Source organism: Euprymna scolopes, chromosome 9 (genome assembly GCF_053919585.1).
Source record: "Euprymna scolopes isolate OS-2025 chromosome 9, ASM5391958v1, whole genome shotgun sequence".
Lineage (NCBI taxonomy): Eukaryota > Metazoa > Mollusca > Cephalopoda > Sepiida > Sepiolidae > Euprymna > Euprymna scolopes.
The window spans coordinates 1,473,436-1,499,574 of record NC_136490.1 but is presented as its reverse complement, the minus strand read 5'-3'; the positions used below and the strand labels follow the sequence as shown (position 1 = coordinate 1,499,574).

The window sequence follows — 26,139 nt, the reverse complement described above, 5'->3', positions numbered from 1 at the left end:
TTATTTTTAGTGCACACGAATTGAATGATATCTTAATTTTCATTTTACTTTATAAATGTTTTTGTCTGAAAACTACTTTTTTTTCTTTTTCTTTTTAGTTCACTCAAATTTTGAGTTAGTTTTTAGCTGCACTGGATCTTAAAGATGTTTATCTATATTATCTTTGGTCATGTTTGAATTTGTGTTTATTACTTGTTTTGGTGTGGCTTTTTTCCATTTCATATTTGACATTTAGTCATCCAAGCCACGCCTGACGACGAACTCCAAGAAAGAAGTAGGTGCCGAAATTTATTGACCATAGAATCATTTATTTAAACAAACGAAAAAATTGTCTCAGCAAAGTAGATAGCAAAAGTTTCTTTAAAAAAAAATATGTCCTTTATTTTTCTAATTCTTAATACAACAGCTCGATTTTGTTTTTTCGTTTTTTAAACTTCAATATCTTTATTTTCAATTTGAATATTGTAAAAACAAAGCAAAACATTGTTTATTTTACCATTTTAAATGGCGGCTTTTGCTTCACCAAAAAATATTTCTTTAATTTTTTTGCTCACATTAGTTTTTAACATCTGTGATATATTAAGGCTATAATTTTAACGGAAAGTTTTGTACGAATTTGATAAAAAGATATCAACATAAAAGAAAGGACAGGATTTTGGAAATATTTTTACATGGTAATTTAAAAAGGTCTATTTTTAATCATATACAGCGGCCATTTTTGATAAAATCTTGGAACATAATTGAATCAAAGTTGAGGCTAGACTTTAAGATGAAAAGATTCCATTCTGAACTGCACTGTTCTTTTTTTGTAGTTTCAAACTGAAATAATCGTTTTATATTTATAAAAACATTCTTTGAGATAAAATAGAATTTTAATAAAAATATTTTAATCTTATTTTATTATTTTTTTATATCTTCTATATCTATATATATATATATATCTATATCTATATATATAAAAGCAAAAGTAGCGCACGCATTTTTGTATGTCCAAGAAAGTTTTTTTTTGCGGGGGGGGGGGGATTCTTGACCACATTATTATTTTTTAAAACTTTTTATATACTCCCTAGATTATAATATCTATGATTTGCGAACGGACGTCATATCTACATTTATTTACATCGAATTTTAAAAAATTCCCTCTGTTCTGTCCTTTTGCACATTTGTTTGTCTTTTTCATATAAATAAACTGAACCTAATCGGAGCTAAGGTACAGCGCCTGGCCTTTCATGCCAGGACATCTTGAAAGCAATTAGCCTTGATCAATGTCGGGAAACCCTTCATATCAGACAATTGCTATTCATTTTGACACTGCCAGAGTTCCCCCTTTTTCGGGGAAATGACCTTGTGGGAAACCTACGAGAGAAAACAGAAAGCTTTACTGGCCCGAGGCCAGGTTTAAAAGCCACTTTCATTTCTGCACTGACTCCCATGATTCTTAACTTAATTATCATTGAGTTGACAACTTTTTGATTGACATCGCTAAATTTGAATGCTTTTTCAATTCCTGTGGCATCATAGCGTAGTGGTAAGAGTTCAGGTTTTCTTTCACTCTCTTTTCTGCCTTTCACTTTTTTTCCTTCTTCGTGGTACAGGTTCGAGCCTGCCTGCCTACTAACACTTTTTTTTTCTCAACACACATCTCCAAACACCCCAGGCAATGCCAGGCACCCCTGCTAGTGTATTATAAAACTGAGTGATTAAATGTTTTTTTTCATAAAGACATTTTCCCTATGTGTACTTTAATAACACAATACATGCTTTAGTTCTGGGATTGAGTTATATTTGAAAATCCCTTTTAATTAGCCTAATTTACTATTGATTTAGTAAATGATACATCTCTTGTGTTTCTATTTATAACTTTCACTTTCTCTTATTTGACACTCTCGCTTCCATTTCTTTTTTTTTTTTTTTTTTTTTTTACTGAATCTAATATATAAAAGGCACTATGTCTGTCTGTCTGTGTTCATATTTTCAAACTCTATCTCATCTGAAACTAAAAATCACGGAGCAACACTAACGACCTCAAATGATTAGATTTTTTTATGAACCATTCGTTTATGGGTCTTTAGCCAGTTAAAATGGTTTTTAAGGGGTCAAAAACAGGTCAAAATTGAAAAAAAATTGTACTTTTTGTACATTCATCTTAGTTTATTTTGAACCAGTTTATATGCATGTCATGTTGGTACAGTGGTAACGTCAACAGCTTTGAATGCTACATTTTTTCTTTCGGTTTCGATTCTAGCTGATGGCCACTAAATAATTTTTTTTTACTTTTTAAATAACAACTATAATAATATATACGAAATCTGGACAAATTGAAATATCATATTTAAGTGTATTTTCGAGCAGGTCAAGCCAGGCGCCCTCCCACTAGTTATTACTTTAAAAAATAAAATAATACTTCTAAAAATTAATATTAAATTTAATTATAATGATAATCTGATCATTAAAATTTAAGTGTTATAAAACTATACTTAATTTTGTTTGTGAAAATGTTTTAGTCCATCCATAAAATTATTGGATGTAAATAACTTGCAAAATTTTCGGTTGTTTAATATATGAGGATTTGACAAGAATTTTAAAACTAGTTTAAATGCTTCCAAATTATTTGGAAATTGTAAAGAGTCATGAAATGTTTTTTTCATTTTCATTTTTTTAGCAACTATTAACAAGACGAAAATGTCTGACATATTTACAAAGATATAAAAATGCGTTCTGGTGGATTTAATTTCATTTTTTTTTTTCAATAGGATTTAAAATTTTTTTATTATTTTATGCTATTACATTTTTGATTTCGTAAATTTTTGATTAATAATAAATAAAAAATATACATGAAGAGCGTTCCAAAAGAAATGCCTCCTATTTTTTCTTATTCTGCCCAAATGAATCGGAGGGGATTAAAAATTGTATTGCTATGATGAATGAACTTATGCATTCATGACCTGAAAGTTTCATCTCTGTTGCAGATATTGATGGTTGGAGACTAAGAAGCAACCTCTGTTATGGCCATGCATCTAAAGCAGAGATCTGTCCAATGAATTCCTGACAAAAGTGCATTGAGAATGGTGATGACTATGTAGAAAAATAAATTCTGAAGCACAAAAAGCCGCTCATTTTAATGGTACTACTCCTGTTTTCGTAGCTGTTCAACTTTTTGAGTTAAAAAAAGATAGGAGGCTTTACTTTTTGAACAACCCTCATATATAAATCACACCGAGACAAGAAATGCAGTAAGTTTTCTAATAATATTCAGATACTTTTGCTACTTTGAACGTAAAGCGCTACTCTTTGGGATCATGTTTTACAGGGGGCTATTGGGAGTTGAGCAGCGAGATGTATGTTCACTTTCTATTTAAACTTTTGCAGGTTAATACAGTCAGGCAAGCAATAAACATGGAGGAAATTCCAAAGTTTAGCATCTAGAGATCTCAACAGTGAAGGGGTAAGATTTTGCTGCTTGTTGGGTTGGGTAAAATGAATGTTTCTGGTTAATTCACTTCTGGAAATTATGATTCTTTTTTTTTCTCAATTCTTTCAAGTAAGATTAGGAATACAATCGCATCGCACTAATATAAAATCTAGTGAAATACAATCACACTGATCTCAACATATCATTAACTTGATTACTGGTAATGATTATTTTTATACCCTTCCCTTCTACTGCAATTTTATAATCATCTGATTTTAATTAATATATAAATACTCAAAACCACCATTCCCTAAAAACATATTTACACATTTTGTTTACATATAAAGTTCTTTCTACATTTCAAACGTTGAGACGTGATGAATCACAATGTCCTTAGGTTTATTTACCCCCCCCCCCTCCGTCGGTCTCATTGGGCAACCTATGTTTTTCAGTTCAATTAACAATGAAAATACTGATTAAACCAAGATCTCTGCTTACGATGGTGATGTGTTCCTAATGATACATTGTTGTTGATAAACCATGATAGTCATAACGCCTAAATAAGCACTTATGTCGATCACTATGTCACCAAGAACATCAAAACACTTCTTTCTCTTAACATATTAGTTCCTTATTTACAATGAAAGCCGAGAACTGTTATAGTCACAAAACGTTACAAGTTGTACTGATAGCCAGAAGGTCGCCTGTACTGACATCCATTTTATTCATATGACACTGGTTACTATAATCTGCAAGTTGAAGTCAGAGAAAGGTCTCAATTAATGAAAATTATAAAAACAAATAATAAAAGGATTCTGAAATATCATCCAGTCCCTATTTACTATGCCTCCCCATGGGACAGAGTTAGACACCAGGGTCGTTTTTTAACGAAAGAGAACAAGAAATAGAAGTGCAGCATCTGAAGAACAGATACTACACTTTGATCTTGACCAAAAGGCCAAGAAATATCATCCAGTCACTTGTAGCTTCATAATTTCTGGTAATACCAGAAAAAAACAGTTGGAAATAAATCATACACTATCCACTATGTCTACGTCTACATACATTTTAGCCAGACACAAAGATACAATATTAGGGATTCGCTATAGACAGTCTGTGCTTGATTTTATTTCCTGACTAGGACAATAAACACTGCCCCCCCCCATTCCCAATAAATTGGGAATGGGGGGGGGCAGTCTCTCACAAACTAAGCAAATTGGGTGTGATTGTATGCCACTTATTTTCACTTGACTGGTTTGTGCTGCTCTTGTTTGAAAGGTTGAGTGTACAAGTTTGACTGCTGTTTCTGACTAGTACAGGAACCTAAGTCTTGGTAGCGTTTAGAGCAGCTGCTCCATCATTAGTTATATAATATTGGGATAGTTGTAGTACTATGTTGCACATGGAAAGGGACCTTGCTGTTATTTCCGATGGGCTTTCTTGAGGCCAAAACGCTTTGACAAAACTCAACTAATTGTCTACTTGTCTATGCATATTTGGCATCAAAACTGACCCACTTGTTCAAACACCCTATCCCAAACCTGGTAATGACATCTCGAGCAAAAATGAAATCAAACCAAACAACCACCCAAACAACCAATTCGCCTCATCCCTTGCGGCTCATATTCACAAATATCCATGGACTTATAAGCAACATAGATGATGTAGAATCTTATCTCCTACTAAACTCCCTGGATATCTTAGCATTAAGTGAAACTAATCTACACTCCTCAATCTCCTCTAATTGCTTTAACATGACAGGATACCTCCCTCTCTGTTGTAAGGACTCTGACAGATATATGCATGGAGTCTATATTCATATTGACTAAAGAGCAAAATCTTGAATCAGATGATTAGGCCTTCATGTGCTTTTGATTAGTCTTTCAACACTGCATTAGTTATATTTTCTCTACCGTTCTCCTTCAACTCAGGGCTGTACCCTAATCAACCATGTCTCTGATAGTATATCTTTAGATAATCACACCTAAGTACATGTTTGATGACTTGAATGTCCACCATAGATTAGCAAGCTTCACTTCTTGACCTATTCCTGAAAATGTAGATATCAGTAGACATCATTCTTGAATTCAAACCCAAGGTGAAGAGCCATTACTCCAAACAACAAGGTTCTACAAAAGGGCTGCCTGGGAAACCATCAGAGAACACATCGCAGATGCCCCATGGACTAATATCTTTTCTTTTCCTGCTGAACAATGAGACAAGCGAATGATGCAAAGCAAGCATTGAAGCACATATTCCCACATGAAAGTATTATAGTAAGCTCCAGTCTCTCTAATGGTTCACTTCAAATCATGCAGCTGCCATTGTACAAAGATAGCATGCATTCCGCTTGTTCATATGTCATAAGTAGGGCTATGACAACAGCATATTCTTTTCATTGTTTTGACTCTTGAGTGTGTATTCGTTGATATCTTATATGCTTTTATATAGAGTGATGTTATTAACTGTGTCTGTGTCAGATATAAACGAATATTCAGTTGTCATAGCCCTAGTCATAAGTCCGTTACAAATAGGCAAAAACATATAGATGTTAGAAATCATTGCAAGAGTGAAATGGCCACATCCAAAAGAATCCATACCGAAATAACCAAGAAATACATAGTCGTAGAAAATAGGAACTCGTGAGTTCTTGAAAATTTATAATAGAATACTAAATATAATTAGATCCTTCTTTCTACTCAGTTTCTATCATTATTGTTTATCACAGTATTCACTGATTAATCCTTATCCTTGAGTTGCCTCTAAGCTTTGATAAACAGTGACTCCTTGTAAAAAAACTACTAATGATTGAGTGAATCCCATGCCTCATTGCATCACGAATAAATAATCGTTTAAATTCTTGACAAAAACCTTTACATTAACAGTTGGTCAACATTGCGATGCTTGTTCTGAAATATTTTGTTTTTAGGGTTGTTTACACAGGAGGAGTTTGTTTATTCTCTCAATATTTTACAAACATTAAGAATTTCATCTTATATACAACCTTGCCTTTCTGTTAGTTCATCAAAGTTAAGCAACACTAACCTTGGTCAGTACCAAATGGGTAATCATTTAGGAAAAAACAAATTGTCAATGTAAACAGCTTTTGATGATTTAAAAAATAAAATTCTTACTAATTTATCACCATTTATCAAAACTAAAAGCCACTCGAGGATAAAAGTTAATGAGATGTATAAATTGTCAGTTGAATGATGAAGAATATTTTAGGAGGATTAAAAATGGGTTAGCTGAACAAAATTGAATTACTTACGAGGACAGTTTAAATATTTATTGACATTGGAATTGAAGATGACCATGTGGTAGTTCACAGATCAAAGAGTTAATGTTTTTTTTTTTTTTACAGAGGGATCACCACTTATCAAGGCCGTCTGGCCACTCGAGGATAAGGGTTAATGTGTGCATGATAGTCATTGGGGCATTAACGTTGTAATCGTTTGTGATGAAAATTGGTATAATTAGATTATTTATGAGGACGATTAAATAAGAACTTGTTCATGTTGAATTTGAAGACGACAATATTGTAGTCAGCTGGAAAGCAGATCAGTGAAACAGAGTTCCACAGGCGAACAGTTCTAGGAAAGAAGCTTTGTTCATGAAATCTACATTTAGGTTTAGGCACCAATAGATATTGGGAGGAATTATTGATAGTGATTTTGGCTAGATAAGTGTTTTTTTTGTGAAAGATTGGCATGGGAGGACCATAGATCGGAGCTCAGTCGAATAAATTTTGTATTAAAACATAAAATGTTACAGAAAATAACGTCAAGAGAAAAATAATTTGATTTTTTTTTCTTTTTATAAAATATACTTACACACACAACAAGCAAATGTATTAAGTTGATCAACAAATACAGAAAGGAAATAATAATACCGTGCAATTTGCAACTTGAAGCAGGTGCTTAGTAAACTTAGTTGTGCTTTACTTATGAAGTTCCCATCATCCAAAAATGTAAACATTTAATAAATAATATTGATTCCTATTTGTCATTAATAATTCATGAGAAAGAGTTTCGTACCAACAAACTCGCTTGTGTGGTTAGTGATTAGTGATTAAAAATAAAAAGGTTAAAAAAAAAAAAGACAGATGAAACCCTCTTTCATAAATCGTTTGCTTTGCTTCTCTCATCTTTTATTTCTCTTTCTCTTCACACACACACACACACACACACACACACACACACACACACACACACACCTCTGCTATTCTATAAAAGGAACTGTGTGTGTGTGAATTTGTTTCCTATGAACTCGAAAACAGCCGAGTCGATTTTTTTTTTTAATTTCACATGAAGATACTTGATGTCTGGGAGTGTTCTTATGTAGGTTTTGTATTGCATTTGCATCTGATAAGTATTGAAAGCTGATAATCCAAAAAATCCGATTAAAGAAGGAAGTCCGATTTCGACAAAAGTTAACAATTTTATACAACCTAACCTAAGTGCATTTGAGAAGTTTTATCACCGCACAAGCAGAAAGACCCAGCCTATAAAATCAACTGTAGATTCTTTGATAAGAAAGACCCGTTTGAAATGAATATTTCTCAATTGAACCATATAAACGGCCAATAGCAAATCAGTTTAAAATTGCTTTTTTTTTTTTTTTTTTTAATTCAAACCCACTAATTAAATAAAATATCCCAAAATATTTATTCATTACAACAATGGAAAACAGTTTATAAATCAAAGTAACATCTGTTTCCATATTTATTTGATGAGAATTGATAATTCGTATTATTTGGGTTAATCAGACTACTATCCTCATCTTGAGTGTTATTTGCACAACATTTCGGTCAATATAACCTACAACCTTCTTCAGATGCATCTTGTCAGATTCAGAAATCTGTACAGAATTTCGAACCAAACTTTTTAGTTAATCCACAAGAGTAGCATGTTCTTGTTCCATCAGTCATGAACAGGTAGAAGTCTTAAATAATTCACGGGTTTATTCTTAGTATCGTTTGCATTGAAAATTAAGCTTTCAACCTCCATAAGAGTATAAATTACAACTGAATTTTATCGCATGTTTTATACACTATGCCACTAAATAATATGAAAAAAATTACATGGTTTAATCCTCTTCTATCATTGAATGTCAAAACTAAAATTGCTAGAAATTAAGAAAAATAATTTGCATTGAAAAGCTGTTAGAATAACACTGCAGATGAGAACGGTAGTCTTAATAATCCAAATAAATAGTAACAAATCATAAGATGTACATTAATACAAAACTTACAAAATAATTTTTATTCTGTTTGTTTCATTATTTATTCTTATTTTGCATTTTTGTAATATTTACTTATATTTCTTGCCTGAAAGAATTTGATTTTTTGTATTTTATTTTAATGTGCGTTTCTTGTGCGAAACAAACGTAATTACCACACGAATATTTATTTATCATAATTGAATTCTTACAGTTTCTCATCCTAAAACCAAAAGTAAGTGTATCATCGCCAGTAATTAACACAATGCATTTGTTTATTTCTCATTGGGATATCTATACTAATCTTAGTTGCTATAGCCATTGCTGAACGTCATAAGAATGAGATAAATTAAAAAAAAACTGTAAGTCCATGGATCATAAGATTATGTAGAAACAATAAAAACATAAGATTATATAGAAACAATAAAAACATAAGATTATATAGAAACAATAAAAACATAAGATTATATAGAAACAATAAAAACAGAAGATTATATAGAAACAATAAAAACATAAGATTATATAGAAACAATAAAAACATAAGATTATATAGAAACAATAAAAACATAAGATTATATAGAAACAATAAAAACATAAGATTATATAGAAACAATAAAAACATAATATAGAAACAATAAAAACATACTATTATATAGTAGCAATGAAAAAATAAGATTATATAGAAACAAAAAAAAAAAATTATATAGAAACAAAAAAAACATAAGATTATATAGAAACAATAAAAACATACTATTATATAGTAGCAATGAAAAAAAAAAGATTATATAGAAACAAAAAAAACATAAGATTATATACAAACAAAAAAAACATAAGATTATATAGAAACAAAAAAAAAATAAGATTATATAGAAACAATAAAAACATAAGATTACATAGAAACAATCAAAACATTATAAGATTACATAGAAACAATAAAAACATAAGATTACATAGAAACAATCAAAACATTATAAGATTACATAGAAACAATAAAAACATTATAAGATTACATAGAAACAATAAAAACATTATAAGATTACATAGAAACAATAAAAACATTATAAGATTACATAGAAACAATAAAAACATAAGATTACATAGAAACAATCAAAACATTATAAGATTACATAGAAACAATAAAAACATTATAAGATTACATAGAAACAATAAAAACATAAGATTATATAGAAACAATAAAAACATAAGATTACATAGAAACAATAAAAAATAAGATTATATAGAAACAATAAAAACATAATAAGATTATATAGAAACAATAAAAACATAATATTACATAGAAACAATAAAAACATAAGATTATATAGAAACAATAAAAACATAAGATTACATAGAAACAATAAAAACATTATAAGATTACATAGAAACAATAAAAACATAAGATTACATAGAAACAATAAAAACATTATAAGATTACATAGAAACAATAAAAAATAAGATTATATAGAAACAATAAAAACATAATAAGATTATATAGAAACAATAAAAACATAATATTACATAGAAACAATAAAAACATAAGATTATATAGAAACAATAAAAACATAAGATTATATAGAAACAATAAAAACATAAGATTACATAGAAACAATAAAAAAATAATATTACATAGAAACAATAAAAACATAAGATTATATAGAAACAATAAAAACATAAGATTATATAGAAACAATAAAAACATGAGATTATATAGAAACAATAAAAACATAATATTACATAGAAACAATAAAAACATAATATTACATAGAAACAATAAAAACATAATATTACATAGAAACAATAAAAACATAAGATTACATAGAAACAATAAAACATAAGATTATATAGAAACAATAAAAACATTATAAGATTACATAGAAACAATAAAAACATAAGATTACATAGAAACAATCAAAACATTATAAGATTACATAGAAACAATAAAAACATTATAAGATTACATAGAAACAATAAAAACATAAGATTACATAGAAACAATCAAAACATTATAAGATTACATAGAAACAATAAAAACATTATAAGATTACATAGAAACAATAAAAAAATAAGATTACATAGAAACAATAAAAACATTATAAGATTACATAGAAACAATAAAAAATAAGATTATATAGAAACAATAAAAACATAAGATTATATAGAAACAATAAAAACATGAGATTAAATAGAAACAATAACAAAATAAGATTACATAGAAACAATAAAAACATAAGATTATATAGAAACAATAAAAACATAAGATTATATAGAAACAATAAAAACATAAGATTACATAGAAACAATAAAAACATAAGATTACATAGAAACAATAAAAACATAAGATTATATAGAAACAATAAAAACATAAGATTATATAGAAACAATAAAAACATAATATTACATAGAAACAATAAAAACATAAGATTACATAGAAACAATAAAAACATAAGATTATATAGAAACAATAAAAACATAAGATTATATAGAAACAATAAAAACATAAGATTATATAGAAACAATAAAAACATAAGATTATATAGAAACAATAAAAACATAAGATTATATAGAAACAATAAAAACATAATATTACAGAGAAACAATAAAAACATAATATTACAGAGAAACAATAAAAACATAAGATTACATAGAAACAATAAAAACATAAGATTATATAGAAACAATAAAAACATAAGATTATATAGAAACAATAAAAACATAAGATTACATAGAAACAATAAAAACATAATATTACATAGAAACAATAAAAACATAAGATTATATAGAAACAATAAAAACATGAGATTATATAGAAACAATAAAAACATGAGATTATATAGAAACAATAAAAACATAATATTACATAGAAACAATAAAAACATAATATTACATAGAAACAATAAAAACATAATATTACATAGAAACAATAAAAACATAAGATTATATAGAAACAATAAAAACATAAGATTATATAGAAACAATAAAAACATAAGATTATATAGAAACAATAAAAACATAAGATTATATAGAAACAATAAAAACATAAGATTATATAGAAACAATAAAAACATAATATTACATAGAAACAATAAAAACATAATATTACATAGAAACAATAAAAACATAAGATTATATAGAAACAATAAAAACATAAGATTATATAGAAACAATAAAAACATAAGATTATATAGAAACAATAAAAACATAAGATTATATAGAAACAATAAAAACATAAGATTATATAGAAACAATAAAAACATAAGATTATATAGAAACAATAAAAACATAAGATTATATAGAAACAAAAAAACATATTACATAGAAACAATAAAAACATAAGATTATATAGAAACAATAAAAACATAATATTACATAGAAACAATAAAAACATAAGATTACATAGAAACAATAAAAACATAAGATTATATAGAAACAATAAAAAAATAAGATTACATAGAAACAATAAAAACATAAGATTATATAGAAACAATAAAAACATAAGATTACATAGAAACAATAAAAACATAAGATTACATAGAAACAATAAAAACTTACGATTACATAGAAACAATAAAAACATAAGATTATATAGAAACAATAAAAACATAAGATTATATAGAAACAATAAAAACATAAGATTATATAGAAACAATAAAAACATAAGATTATATAGAAACAATAAAAACATGAGATTATATAGAAACAATAAAAACATGAGATTATATAGAAACAATAAAAACGTGAGATTATATAGAAACAATAAAAACATGAGATTATATAGAAACAATAAAAACATGAGATTATATAGAAACAATAAAACTATAAGATTATATAGAAACAATAAAAACATAAGATTATATAGAAACAATAAAAACATAAGATTATATAGAAACAATAAAAACATAAGATTATATAGAAACAATAAAAACATAATATTACATAGAAACAATAAAAACATAAGATTACATAGAAACAATAAAAACATAAGATTACATAGAAACAATAAAAACATGATTATATAGAAACAATAAAAACATAAGATTATATAGAAACAATAAAAACATAAGATTATATAGAAACAATAAAAACATAAGATTATATAGAAAAAAAAAAAACATAAGATTATATAGAAACAATAAAAACATAAGATTATATAGAAACAATAAAAACATAAGATTATATAGAAACAATAAAAACATAAGATTATATAGAAACAATAAAAACATAAGATTATATAGAAACAATAAAAACATAAGATTATATAGAAACAATAAAAACATAAGATTATATAGAAACAAAAAAAACATAATATTACATAGAAACAATAAAAACATAATATTACATAGAAACAATAAAAAATAAGATTATATAGAAACAAAAAAAACATGAGATTACATAGAAACAATAAAAACATAAGATTACATAGAAACAATAAAAACAAGATTATATAGAAACAATAAAAACATAAGATTCCATAGAAACAATAAAAACATAAGATTATATAGAAACAATAAAAACATAAGATTATATAGAAACAATAAAAACATAAGATTATATAGAAACAATAAAAACATAAGATTATATAGAAACAATAAAAACATAAGATTATATAGAAACAATAAAAACATAAGATTATATAGAAACAATAAAAACATAAGATTATATAGAAACAATAAAAACATAAGATTATATAGAAACAAAATTTATTGTTAAATAGTTATATACTTATATAGAAACAATAAAAACATAAGATTATATAGAAACAAAATTTAATAAATTTAATAAGATTATATAGAAACAATAAAAACATAAATTATATAGAAACAATAAAAACATAAGATTATATAGAAATATTAAAACCTAAGATTATATAGAAACAATAAAAACATAAGATTACATAGAAACAATAAAAACATAAGATTACATAGAAACAATAAAAACATAAGATTATATAGAAATAATAAAAACATAAGATTATATAGAAACAATAAAAACATAAGATTATATAGAAACAATAAAAACATAAGATTATATAGAAACAATAAAAACAAGATTATATAGAAACAATAAAAACATAAGATTATATAGAAACAATAAAAACATAAGATTATATAGAAACAATAAAAACATAAGATTATATAGAAACAATAAAAACATAATATTATATAGAAACAATAAAAACATAAGATTATATAGAAACAATAAAAACATAAGATTATATAGAAACAATAAAAACATAAGATTATATAGAAACAATAAAAACATAAGATTATATAGAAACAATAAAAACATGAGATTATATAGAAACAATAAAAACATGATTACATAGAAACAATAAAAACATAAGATTACATAGAAACAATAAAAACATAAGATTACATAGAAACAATAAAAACATAAGATTACATAGAAACAATAAAAACATGATTACATAGAAACAATAAAAACATGAGATTATATAGAAACAATAAAAACATGATTACATAGAAACAATAAAAACATGATTACATAGAAACAATAAAAACATAAGATTACATAGAAACAATAAAAACATAAGATTACATAGAAACAATAAAAACATAAGATTACATAGAAACAATAAAAACATTATAAGATTACATAGAAACAATCAAAACATTATAAGATTACATAGAAACAATAAAAACATAAGATTACATAGAAACAATAAAAACATAAGATTACATAGAAACAATAAAAACATAAGATTACATAGAAGCAATCAAAACATTATAAGATTACATAGAAACAATAAAAACATTATAAGATTACATAGAAACAATAAAAACATAAGATTACATAGAAACAATAAAAACATTATAAGATTACATAGAAACAATAAAAAATAAGATTATATAGAAACAATAAAAACATAATAAGATTATATAGAAACAATAAAAACATAATATTACATAGAAACAATAAAAACATAATATTACATAGAAACAATAAAAACATAAGATTATATAGAAACAATAAAAACATAAGATTATATAGAAACAATAAAAACATAAGATTATATAGAAACAATAAAAACATAAGATTATATAGAAACAATAAAAACATAAGATTACATAGAAACAATAAAAAAATAATATTACATAGAAACAATAAAAACATAATAAGATTATATAGAAACAATAAAAACATAATATTACATAGAAACAATAAAAACATAAGATTACATAGAAACAATAAAAACATAAGATTATATAGAAACAATAAAAACATAAGATTATATAGAAACAATAAAAACATAAGATTATATAGAAACAATAAAAACATAAGATTATATAGAAACAATAAAAACATAAGATTACATAGAAACAATAAAAAAATAATATTACATAGAAACAATAAAAACATAAGATTATATAGAAACAATAAAAACATAAGATTATATAGAAACAATAAAAACATGAGATTATATAGAAACAATAAAAACATAATATTACATAGAAACAATAAAAACATAATATTACATAGAAACAATAAAAACATAATATTACATAGAAACAATAAAAACATAAGATTACATAGAAACAATAAAACATAAGATTATATAGAAACAATAAAAACATTATAAGATTACATAGAAACAATAAAAACATAAGATTACATAGAAACAATCAAAACATTATAAGATTACATAGAAACAATAAAAACATTATAAGATTACATAGAAACAATAAAAAAATAAGATTACATAGAAACAATAAAAACATTATAAGATTACATAGAAACAATAAAAAATAAGATTATATAGAAACAATAAAAACATAAGATTATATAGAAACAATAAAAACATAAGATTAAATAGAAACAATAACAAAATAAGATTACATAGAAACAATAAAAACATAAGATTATATAGAAACAATAAAAACATAAGATTATATAGAAACAATAAAAACATAAGATTACATAGAAACAATAAAAACATAAGATTACATAGAAACAATAAAAACATAAGATTATATAGAAACAATAAAAACATAAGATTATATAGAAACAATAAAAACATAAGATTATATAGAAACAATAAAAACATAAGATTATATAGAAACAATAAAAACATAAGATTATATAGAAACAATAAAAACATAATATTACATAGAAACAATAAAAACATAAGATTACATAGAAACAATAAAAACATAAGATTATATAGAAACAATAAAAACATAAGATTATATAGAAACAATAAAAACATAAGATTATATAGAAACAATAAAAACATAAGATTATATAGAAACAATAAAAACATAAGATTATATAGAAACAATAAAAACATAAGATTATATAGAAACAATAAAAACATAAGATTATATAGAAACAATAAAAACATAAGATTATATAGAAACAATAAAAACATAAGATTATATAGAAACAATAAAAACATAAGATTATATAGAAACAATAAAAACATAAGATTATATAGAAACAATAAAAACATAAGATTATATAGAAACAATAAAAACATAAGATTATATAGAAACAATAAAAACATAAGATTATATAGAAACAATAAAAACATAAGATTATATAGAAACAATAAAAACATAATATTACAGAGAAACAATAAAAACATAAGTTTATATAGAAACAATAAAAACATAAGATTATATAGAAACAATAAAAACATAAGATTATATAGAAACAATAAAAACATAAGATTATATAGAAACAATAAAAAAATAAGATTACATAGAAACAATAAAAACATAATATTACATAGAAACAATAAAAACATAATATTACATAGAAACAATAAAAACATAATATTACATAGAAACAATAAAAACATAATATTACATAGAAACAATAAAAACATAATATTACATAGAAACAATAAAAACATAATATTACATAGAAACAATAAAAACATAATATTACATAGAAACAATAAAAACATAAGATTATATAGAAACAATAAAAACATAATATTACATAGAAACAATAAAAACATAATATTACATAGAAACAATAAAAACATAAGATTATATAGAAACAATAAAAACATAAGATTATATAGAAACAATAAAAACATAAGATTATATAGAAACAATAAAAACATAAGATTATATAGAAACAATAAAAACATAAGATTATATAGAAACAATAAAAACATAAGATTATATAGAAACAATAAAAACATAAGATTACATAGAAACAATAAAAACATAATATTACATAGAAACAATAAAAACATAAGATTATATAGAAACAATAAAAACATGAGATTATATAGAAACAATAAAAACATGAGATTATATAGAAACAATAAAAACATAATATTACATAGAAACAATAAAAACATAATATTACATAGAAACAATAAAAACATAATATTACATAGAAACAATAAAAACATAATATTACATAGAAACAATAAAAACATAATATTACATAGAAACAATAAAAACATAATATTACATAGAAACAATAAAAACATAATATTACATAGAAACAATAAAAACATAAGATTATATAGAAACAATAAAAACATAAGATTATATAGAAACAATAAAAACATAAGATTATATAGAAACAATAAAAACATAAGATTATATAGAAACAATAAAAACATAAGATTATATAGAAACAATAAAAACATAAGATTATATAGAAACAATAAAAACATAAGATTACATAGAAACAATAAAAACATAATATTACATAGAAACAATAAAAACATAAGATTATATAGAAACAATAAAAACATGAGATTATATAGAAACAATAAAAACATGAGATTATATAGAAACAATAAAAACATAATATTACATAGAAACAATAAAAACATAATATTACATAGAAACAATAAAAACATAATATTACATAGAAACAATAAAAACATAAGATTATATAGAAACAATAAAAACATAAGATTATATAGAAACAATAAAAACATAAGATTATATAGAAACAATAAAAACATAAGATTATATAGAAACAATAAAAACATAAGATTATATAGAAACAATAAAAACATAATATTACATAGAAACAATAAAAACATAATATTACATAGAAACAATAAAAACATAAGATTATATAGAAACAATAAAAACATAAGATTATATAGAAACAATAAAAACATAAGATTATATAGAAACAATAAAAACATAAGATTATATAGAAACAATAAAAACATAAGATTATATAGAAACAATAAAAACATAAGATTATATAGAAACAAAAAAACATATTACATAGAAACAATAAAAACATAAGATTATATAGAAACAATAAAAACATAATATTACATAGAAACAATAAAAACATAAGATTACATAGAAACAATAAAAACATAAGATTATATAGAAACAATAAAAAAATAAGATTACATAGAAACAATAAAAACATAAGATTATATAGAAACAATAAAAACATAAGATTACATAGAAACAATAAAAACATAAGATTACATAGAAACAATAAAAACTTACGATTACATAGAAACAATAAAAACATAAGATTATATAGAAACAATAAAAACATAAGATTATATAGAAACAATAAAAACATAAGATTATATAGAAACAATAAAAACATGAGATTATATAGAAACAATAAAAACATGAGATTATATAGAAACAATAAAAACGTGAGATTATATAGAAACAATAAAAACATGAGATTATATAGAAACAATAAAAACATGAGATTATATAGAAACAATAAAACTATAAGATTATATAGAAACAATAAAAACATAAGATTATATAGAAACAATAAAAACATAAGATTATATAGAAACAATAAAAACATAAGATTATATAGAAACAATAAAAACATAAGATTATATAGAAAAAATAAAAACATAATATTACATAGAAACAATAAAAACATAAGATTACATAGAAACAATAAAAACATAAGATTACATAGAAATAATAAAAACATGATTATATAGAAACAATAAAAACATAAGATTATATAGAAACAATAAAAACATAAGATTATATAGAAACAATAAAGACATAAGATTATATAGAAACAATAAAAACATAAGATTATATAGAAACAATAAAAACATAAGATTATATAGAAACAAAAAAAACATAATATTACATAGAAACAATAAAAACATAATATTACATAGAAACAATAAAAAATAAGATTATATAGAAACAATAAAAACATAAGATTATATAGAAACAATAAAAACATAAGATTATATAGAAACAATAAAAACATAAGATTATATAGAAACAATAAAAACATAAGATTATATAGAAACAATAAAAACATAAGATTATATAGAAATAATAAAAACATAAGATTATATAGAAACAATAAAAACATAAGATTATATAGAAACAATAAAAACATAAGATTATATAGAAACAATAAAAACATAAGATTATATAGAAACAATAAAAACATAAGATTATATAGAAACAATAAAAACATTAGATTACATAGAAACAATAAAAACATAAGATTACATAGAAACAATAAAAACAAGATTATATAGAAACAATAAAAACATAAGATTCCATAGAAACAATAAAAACATAAGATTATATAGAAACAATAAAAATATAAGATTATTTAGAAACAATAAAAACATAAGATTATATAGAAACAATAAAAACATAAGATTATATAGAAACAATAAAAACATAAGATTATATAGAAACAATAAAAACATAAGATTATATAGAAACAATAAAAACATAAGATTATATAGAAACAATAAAAACATAAGATTATATAAAAACAATAAAAACATAAGATTATATAGAAACAAAATTTATTGTTAAATAGTTATATACTTATATAGAAACAATAAAAACATAAGATTATATAGAAACAAAATTTAATAAATTTAATAAGATTATATAGAAACAATAAAAACATAAATTATATAGAAACAATAAAAACATAAGATTATATAGAAATATTAAAACCTAAGATTATATAGAAACAATAAAAACATAAGATTACATAGAAACAATAAAAACATAAGATTACATAGAAACAATAAAAACATAAGATTACATAGAAACAATAAAAACATAAGATTATATAGAAATAATAAAAACATAAGATTATATAGAAACAATAAAAACATAAGATTATATAGAAACAATAAAAACATAAGATTATATAGAAACAATAAAAACAAGATTATATAGAAACAATAAAAACATAAGATTATATAGAAACAATAAAAACATAAGATTATATAGAAACAATAAAAACATAAGATTATATAGAAACAATAAAAACATAAGATTATATAGAAACAATAAAAACATAAGATTATATAGAAACAATAAAAGCATAAGATTATATAGAAACAATAAAAACATAAGATTATATAGAAACAATAAAAACATAAGATTATATAGAAACAATAAAAACATAAGATTATATAGAAACAATAAAAACATGAGATTATATAGAAACAATAAAAACATGATTACATAGAAACAATAAAAACATAAGATTACATAGAAACAATAAAAACATAAGATTACATAGAAACAATAAAAACATAAGATTACATAGAAACAATAAAAACATGATTACATAGAAACAATAAAAACATGAGATTATATAGAAACAATAAAAACATGATTACATAGAAACAATAAAAACATGATTACATAGAAACAATAAAAACATAAGATTACATAGAAACAATAAAAACATAAGATTACATAGAAACAATAAAAACATAAGATTATATAGAAACAATAAAAACATAAGATTATATAGAAACAATAAAAACATAAGATTACATAGTAGCAATAAAAACATAAGATTATATAGAAACAATAAAAACATAAGATTATATAGAAACAATAAAAACATAAGATTATATAGAAACAATAAAAACATAAGATTATATAGAAACAATAAAAACATAAGATTATATAGAAACAATAAAAACATAAGATTATATAGAAACAATAAAAACATAAGATTATATAGAAACAATAAAAACATAAGATTATATAGAAACAATAAAAACATAAGATTATATAGAAACAATAAAAACATAAGATTATATAGAAACAAAATTTATTGTTAAATAGTTATATACTTATATAGAAACAATAAAAACATAAGATTATATAGAAACAAAATTTAATAAATTTAATAAGATTATATAGAAACAATAAAAACATAAGATTATATAGAAACAATAAAAACATAAGATTATATAGAAACAATAAAAACATAAGATTATATAGAAACAATAAAAACATAATATTACATAGAAACAATAAAAACATAAGATTATATAGAAACAATAAAAACATAAGTTTATATAGAAACAATAAAAACATAAGATTATATAGAAACAATAAAAACATAAGATTATATAGAAACAATAAAAACATAAGATTATATAGAAACAATAAAAACATAAGATTATATAGAAACAATAAAAACATAAGATTATATAGAAACAATAAAAACATAAGATTATATAGTAACAATAAAAACATAAGATTATATAGAAACAATAAAAACATAAGATTATATAGAAACAATAAAAACATAAGATTATATAGAAACAATAAAAACATAAGATTATATAGAAACAATAAAAACATAAGATTATATAGAAACAATAAAAACATAAGATTACATAGAAACAATAAAAACATAAGATTACATAGAAACAATAAAAACATAAGATTATATAGAAACAATAAAAACATAAGATTATATAGAAACAATAAAAACATAAGATTATATAGAAACAATAAAAACATAAGATTATATAGAAACAATAAAAACATAAGATTATATAGAAACAATAAAAACATAATATTACATAGAAACAATAAAAACATAAGATTACATAGAAACAATAAAAACATAAGATTATATAGAAACAATAAAAACATAAGATTATATAGAAACAATAAAAACATAAGATTATATAGAAACAATAAAAACATAAGATTATATAGAAACAATAAAAACATAAGATTATATAGAAACAATAAAAACATAAGATTATATAGAAACAATAAAAACATAAGATTATATAGAAACAATAAAAACATAAGATTATATAGAAACAATAAAAACATAAGATTATATAGAAACAATAAAAACATAATATTACAGAGAAACAATAAAAACATAAGTTCATATAGAAACAATAAAAACATAAGATTATATAGAAACAATAAAAACATAAGATTATATAGAAACAATAAAAACATAAGATTATATAGAAACAATAAAAAAATAAGATTACATAGAAACAATAAAAACATAATATTACATAGAAACAATAAAAACATAATATTACATAGAAACAATAAAAACATAATATTACATAGAAACAATAAAAACATAATATTACATAGAAACAATAAAAACATAATATTACATAGAAACAATAAAAACATAATATTACATAGAAACAATAAAAACATAATATTACATAGAAACAATAAAAACATAATATTACATAGAAACAATAAAAACATAAGATTATATAGAAACAATAAAAACATAAGATTATATAGAAACAATAAAAACATAAGATTATATAGAAACAATAAAAACATAAGATTATATAGAAACAATAAAAACATAAGATTATATAGAAACAATAAAAACATAAGATTATATAGAAACAATAAAAACATAAGATTACATAGAAACAATAAAAACATAATATTACATAGAAACAATAAAAACATAAGATTATATAGAAACAATAAAAACATGAGATTATATAGAAACAATAAAAACATGAGATTATATAGAAACAATAAAACCATAATATTACATAGAAACAATAAAAACATAATATTACATAGAAACAATAAAAACATAATATTACATAGAAACAATAAAAACATAATATTACATAGAAACAATAAAAACATAATATTACATAGAAACAATAAAAACATAATATTACATAGAAACAATAAAAACATAATATTACATAGAAACAATAAAAACATAAGATTATATAGAAACAATAAAAACATAAGATTATATAGAAACAATAAAAACATAAGATTATATAGAAACAATAAAAACATAAGATTATATAGAAACAATAAAAACATAAGATTATATAGAAACAATAAAAACATAAGATTATATAGAAACAATAAAAACATAAGATTATATAGAAACAATAAAAACATAAGATTACATAGAAACAATAAAAACATAATATTACATAGAAACAATAAAAACATAAGATTATATAGAAACAATAAAAACATGAGATTATATAGAAACAATAAAAACATGAGATTATATAGAAACAATAAAAACATAATATTACATAGAAACAATAAAAACATAATATTACATAGAAACAATAAAAACATAATATTACATAGAAACAATAAAAACATAAGATTATATAGAAACAATAAAAACATAAGATTATATAGAAACAATAAAAACATAAGATTATATAGAAACAATAAAAACATAAGATTATATAGAAACAATAAAAACATAAGATTATATAGAAACAATAAAAACATAAGATTATATAGAAACAATAAAAACATAAGATTATATAGAAACAATAAAAACATAAGATTATATAGAAACAATAAAAACATAAGATTATATAGAAACAATAAAAACATAAGATTATATAGAAACAAAAAAACATATTACATAGAAACAATAAAAACATAAGATTATATAGAAACAATAAAAACATAATATTACATAGAAACAATAAAAACATAAGATTACATAGAAACAATAAAAACATAAGATTATATAGAAACAATAAAAAAATAAGATTACATAGAAACAATAAAAACATAAGATTATATAGAAACAATAAAAACATAAGATTACATAGAAACAATAAAAACATAAGATTACATAGAAACAATAAAAACTTACGATTACATAGAAACAATAAAAACATAAGATTATATAGAAACAATAAAAACATAAGATTATATAGAAACAATAAAAACATAAGATTATATAGAAACAATAAAAACATAAGATTATATAGAAACAATAAAAACATAAGATTATATAGAAACAATAAAAACATGAGATTATATAGAAACAATAAAAACATGAGATTATATAGAAACAATAAAAACGTGAGATTATATAGAAACAATAAAAACATGAGATTATATAGAAACAATAAAAACATGAGATTATATAGAAACAATAAAACTATAAGATTATATAGAAACAATAAAAACATAAGATTATATAGAAACAATAAAAACATAAGATTATATAGAAACAATAAAAACATAAGATTATATAGAAAAAATAAAAACATAATATTACATAGAAACAATAAAAACATAAGATTACATAGAAACAATAAAAACATAAGATTACATAGAAATAATAAAAACATGATTATATAGAAACAATAAAAACATAAGATTATATAGAAACAATAAAAACATAAGATTATATAGAAACAATAAAAACATAAGATTATATAGAAACAATAAAAACATAAGATTATATAGAAACAATAAAAACATAAGATTATATAGAAACAAAAAAAACATAATATTACATAGAAACAATAAAAACATAATATTACATAGAAACAATAAAAAATAAGATTATATAGAAACAATAAAAACATAAGATTATATAGAAACAATAAAAACATAAGATTATATAGAAACAATAAAAACATAAGATTATATAGAAACAATAAAAACATAAGATTATATAGAAACAATAAAAACATAAGATTATATAGAAACAATAAAAACATAAGATTATATAGAAACAATAAAAACATAAGATTATATAGAAACAATAAAAACATAAGATTATATAGAAACAATAAAAACATAAGATTATATAGAAACAATAAAAACATAAGATTATATAGAAACAATAAAAACATAAGATTATATAGAAACAATAAAAACATAAGATTATATAGAAACAATAAAAACATAAGATTATATAGAAACAAAATTTATTGTTAAATAGTTATATACTTATATAGAAACAATAAAAACATAAGATTATATAGAAACAAAATTTAATAAATTTAATAAGATTATATAGAAACAATAAAAACATAAATTATATAGAAACAATAAAAACATAAGATTATATAGAAATATTAAAACCTAAGATTATATAGAAACAATAAAAACATAAGATTACATAGAAACAATAAAAACATAAGATTACATAGAAACAATAAAAACATAAGATTACATAGAAACAATAAAAACATAAGATTATATAGAAATAATAAAAACATAAGATTATATAGAAACAATAAAAACATAAGATTATATAGAAACAATAAAAACATAAGATTATATAGAAACAATAAAAACATAAGATTATATAGAAACAATAAAAACATAAGATTATATAGAAACAATAAAAACATAAGATTATATAGAAACAATAAAAACATAAGATTATATAGAAACAATAAAAACATAAGATTATATAGAAACAATAAAAACATGAGATTATATAGAAACAATAAAAACATGATTACATAGAAACAATAAAAACATAAGATTACATAGAAACAATAAAAACATAAGATTACATAGAAACAATAAAAACATAAGATTACATAGAAACAATAAAAACATGATTACATAGAAACAATAAAAACATGAGATTATATAGAAACAATAAAAACATGATTACATAGAAACAATAAAAACATGATTACATAGAAACAATAAAAACATAAGATTACATAGAAACAATAAAAACATAAGATTACATAGAAACAATAAAAACATAAGATTACATAGAAACAATAAAAACATAAGATTATATAGAAACAATAAAAACATAAGATTACATAGTAGCAATAAAAACATAAGATTATATAGAAACAATAAAAACATAAGATTATATAGAAACAATAAAAACATAAGATTATATAGAAACAATAAAAACATAAGATTATATAGAAACAATAAAAACATAAGATTATATAGAAACAATAAAAACATAAGATTATATAGAAACAATAAAAACATAAGATTATATAGAAACAATAAAAACATAAGATTATATAGAAACAATAAAAACATAAGATTATATAGAAACAATAAAAACATAAGATTATATAGAAACAAAATTTATTGTTAAATAGTTATATACTTATATAGAAACAATAAAAACATAAGATTATATAGAAACAAAATTTAATAAATTTAATAAGATTATATAGAAACAATAAAAACATAAGATTATATAGAAACAATAAAAACATAAGTTTATATAGAAACAATAAAAACATAAGATTATATAGAAACAATAAAAACATAAGATTATATAGAAACAATAAAAACATAAGATTATATAGAAACAATAAAAACATAAGATTATATAGAAACAATAAAAACATAAGATTATATAGAAACAATAAAAACATAAGATTATATAGAAACAATAAAAACATAAGATTATATAGAAACAATAAAAACATAAGATTATATAGAAACAATAAAAACATAAGATTATATAGAAACAATAAAAACATAAGATTA

The 26,139-nt window shown here is 21.3% G+C and overlaps 1 protein-coding gene across 36 annotated transcripts in view; it reads left to right on the top strand.

The window, feature by feature from the left end:
* LOC145284419 (TBC1 domain family member 5-like) overlaps window positions 1–26,139 on the top strand; it is a 331,181-nt gene that overhangs the window by 59,276 nt on the left and 245,766 nt on the right. For 5 of the 36 annotated variants that reach the window (XM_080133202.1, XM_080133200.1, XM_080133204.1 and 2 more), the window contains exon 2: window positions 3,370–3,445. The exons of 28 other annotated variants lie outside the window; for them this stretch is intronic. Coding sequence is in view for 1 of the 8 variants with exons in the window: in XM_080133184.1 (XP_079989310.1) it covers window positions 3,229–3,233 (5 nt within the window). In the remaining 7 variants the exon portion in view is untranslated. Of the gene's footprint in view, window positions 1–2,969; window positions 3,234–3,369; window positions 3,446–26,139 lie in introns of those variants that run through there. 3 more of the 36 variants (XM_080133212.1, XM_080133188.1, XM_080133184.1) reach the window with 3 other exon arrangements.